The sequence below is a fragment of the Engraulis encrasicolus genome, chromosome 14, assembly GCF_034702125.1.
Source record: "Engraulis encrasicolus isolate BLACKSEA-1 chromosome 14, IST_EnEncr_1.0, whole genome shotgun sequence".
NCBI classification, from domain to species: Eukaryota; Metazoa; Chordata; class Actinopteri; order Clupeiformes; family Engraulidae; genus Engraulis; species Engraulis encrasicolus.
In genome coordinates, this window is record NC_085870.1 from 48,412,760 (window position 1) to 48,415,259 (window position 2,500).

Below are 2,500 nucleotides of genomic sequence, written 5' to 3' on the forward strand. Positions count from 1 at the left end.
TGTGACCCTCCACTGCTCTCTCTCTGTTCTTCTTCCTCAGTTCAGAGTCAGACTCCATCTTTAACTGCTACACACAGAAACATATTATATTATCCTAACTCCATCCTTGACCTCTGCTTGTGGCCTCGTGATGATGTCGCATGCAGCTGCGGTTCTTTCCATTATCCAGACTCCCAGCCTCGGCCTGGGCTTGTGGCCTTGCTCTTCGCTGACTCCCCGCCTCCGTGGAGAAAACAATCACGTGTTCCCGATGCCATCGCAGCCACAACAAGTTTTTGGGAGACTTTTCCCCATTCAATATCCCACATGCAAATGAGAAAATTGACCTTTGAATTGATTGGATGAGATATTGAATGAAACTTCTGTCGTCGATGAGATCTTGTGACGTCATCACGAGGCCACAGGCAAAAGGGAGGACGGGAGTTAGGATAGTGGAGAGAAACTAGAAGTTCCAAATACCTCAGAGTCATTTTAGGCTCTTAACGCAGTTTTAGGGCGAAATGAAGAACAGCAATAATCTCTTTAACCCTTTACTGCGCCCCCTTCATCCTGTTATCCCTTTAATCTGCTGAACCATTTAGCCCTTCAGTGAGCCACATTGTATTATGGTATTATTTTGATGCAATAATCACATCACATATGCCTTACTGCTTACACAGTAGGGCATCAGTGTGTGTGTGTGTGTGTGTGTGTGTGTGTGTGTGTGTGTGTGTGTGTGTGTGTGTGTGTGTGTGTGTGTGTGTGTATGTGTGTGTACCTACCATTCCCGCATGGCATCTGTTGCTGCTGTGTGTGGCTGGGATGCCCCATAGCCTGGTGCTGCTGCTGCTGCGCGTGTTGCCCGGCGTGTGTGTGTGTGTGCGCATGTGTGTGCGTGGCGTGTGAGTGTGGCGTGTGCTGGCTGTGCTGCGTGTGTGGGGGGAGCGCGGCGTGGCCGGAGTGCTGGCCGTGGGGGTTGTGTGCGTGCGGGTGTGTGTGTGCGTGCGCGTGGGGGGGCAGGTGCTGGGTGTGTGAGGCGTGTGTGTTGTGCGGCGTGTGCGTGAGGGGCAGTTGGCTCCCGCTGGTGGGGATGGAGTTGGGGTGCGAGTTGGTGACGTTGTTGTTGTTCTGGCTGCCGTGGGGGTGTGTGTGGGAGTGTGTGTGTGTGTGAGCGTGGCTGTGAGTGTGTGTGTGCGTGCTGCTGCTCGGGGAGTGCTGGTAGGAACACGAGGTGTGTGTCTGCTGCGCCGAGTTGTCCGAAGGCATGCCCATCAGACCTGCAGGGAGAGAGGACACACACACACACACGCACACGCACACACACACACACACACACACACACACACACACACACACACACACACGTTATTTTATGTACTGACAAAAGTTTCCTAAGTGACGGATTTCTACACAAGTCTAGACCAGAGAGTTCAATCTCACACACACAAACACACACAAAGCTACAAAATCCGAAGCTATATTATATTATATAATGCAAGCTGTTCCAAAAGTGGAACGCTGTAATAGTCACTGAAAAGTTAACTACCATAGTACTACAATACTATGACCTGCTACAGGGCCTTTAGTAATGCACTACGACTTGGTCATTGCCATTCTAGTCACAGCAAAGTTGCAAAGCTGTGACTTCATGGGTTAAACCACATGAGTTTCATTGCAAAATGATGTATATTCATTTTGGAACATTTTGGGAAATTGTCATTTTTGTTCTGGATATTCAATTGCATTGCATTGCAAAATGTATTTTATATAGGTTTAAAAAGTATGTTCTCAAAATATTTGAATGGCAAGAATTCACACATAGATGATAGGACTTCTGAACAGTCATTTCCAATAATAAAATGCAAAAGTCAAAAATGGTGGATACGTCGTTTTGCAATGAAACTCTTCAGGTGTATGGCCACTTCAACACATCCCTGTGCCATTGAGATGTCGGTGATATGAGCACACAGACAGACACCTACCTAATAACACATTCTACCATATGCTGCTGTCGTATACTGTGACTAACTCTAGACACACACTAGATAACCCAGCGAGCAGCCCAATACACACCCCTGTAGTGTGTTAGCAGTGATATACATGCACACACACACACTCCCAAGTGACAGACCTGTGGGGCAGTGCAGAGACAATGGTCAGACACACACGCACAAGGGCGCACACACACGCGCACACACACGCACTCACACACACGAACACGCACGCTAGCACGCACGCACGCACACAAACTCAAAAGCGTGCACACACACAAACTCTTTCACACTTGTTTGAACATGCATACACACGTGCTAGGTCTGGTATTTCCACTAGGGGGCAGAAGACATCACCCACATCACCCAATAGCCGATCAATAACATAATCAGTATCCAATCAATATGCAGTATTCCATCAATAATATAATCACTAGAGGTGCTCCGATTGCTCGGCTGCCGATCATGACCGGCCGATAATGGCCAAAAATAGCCTGATTGGTGATCGGAAAAACATGCCGATCAAAAAA

At 48.0% G+C, this 2,500-nt stretch overlaps 1 protein-coding gene across 1 annotated transcript in view; it reads right to left on the minus strand.

Annotated features, from left to right (window-relative positions):
- foxj3 (forkhead box J3) overlaps positions 1-2,500 on the minus strand; it is a 71,767-nt gene that overhangs the window by 6,981 nt on the left and 62,286 nt on the right. The window contains exon 9 of the mRNA XM_063216017.1: positions 762-1,256. Coding sequence (XP_063072087.1) covers positions 762-1,256 — 495 coding nt within the window. The remainder of the gene's footprint in view (positions 1-761; positions 1,257-2,500) is intronic.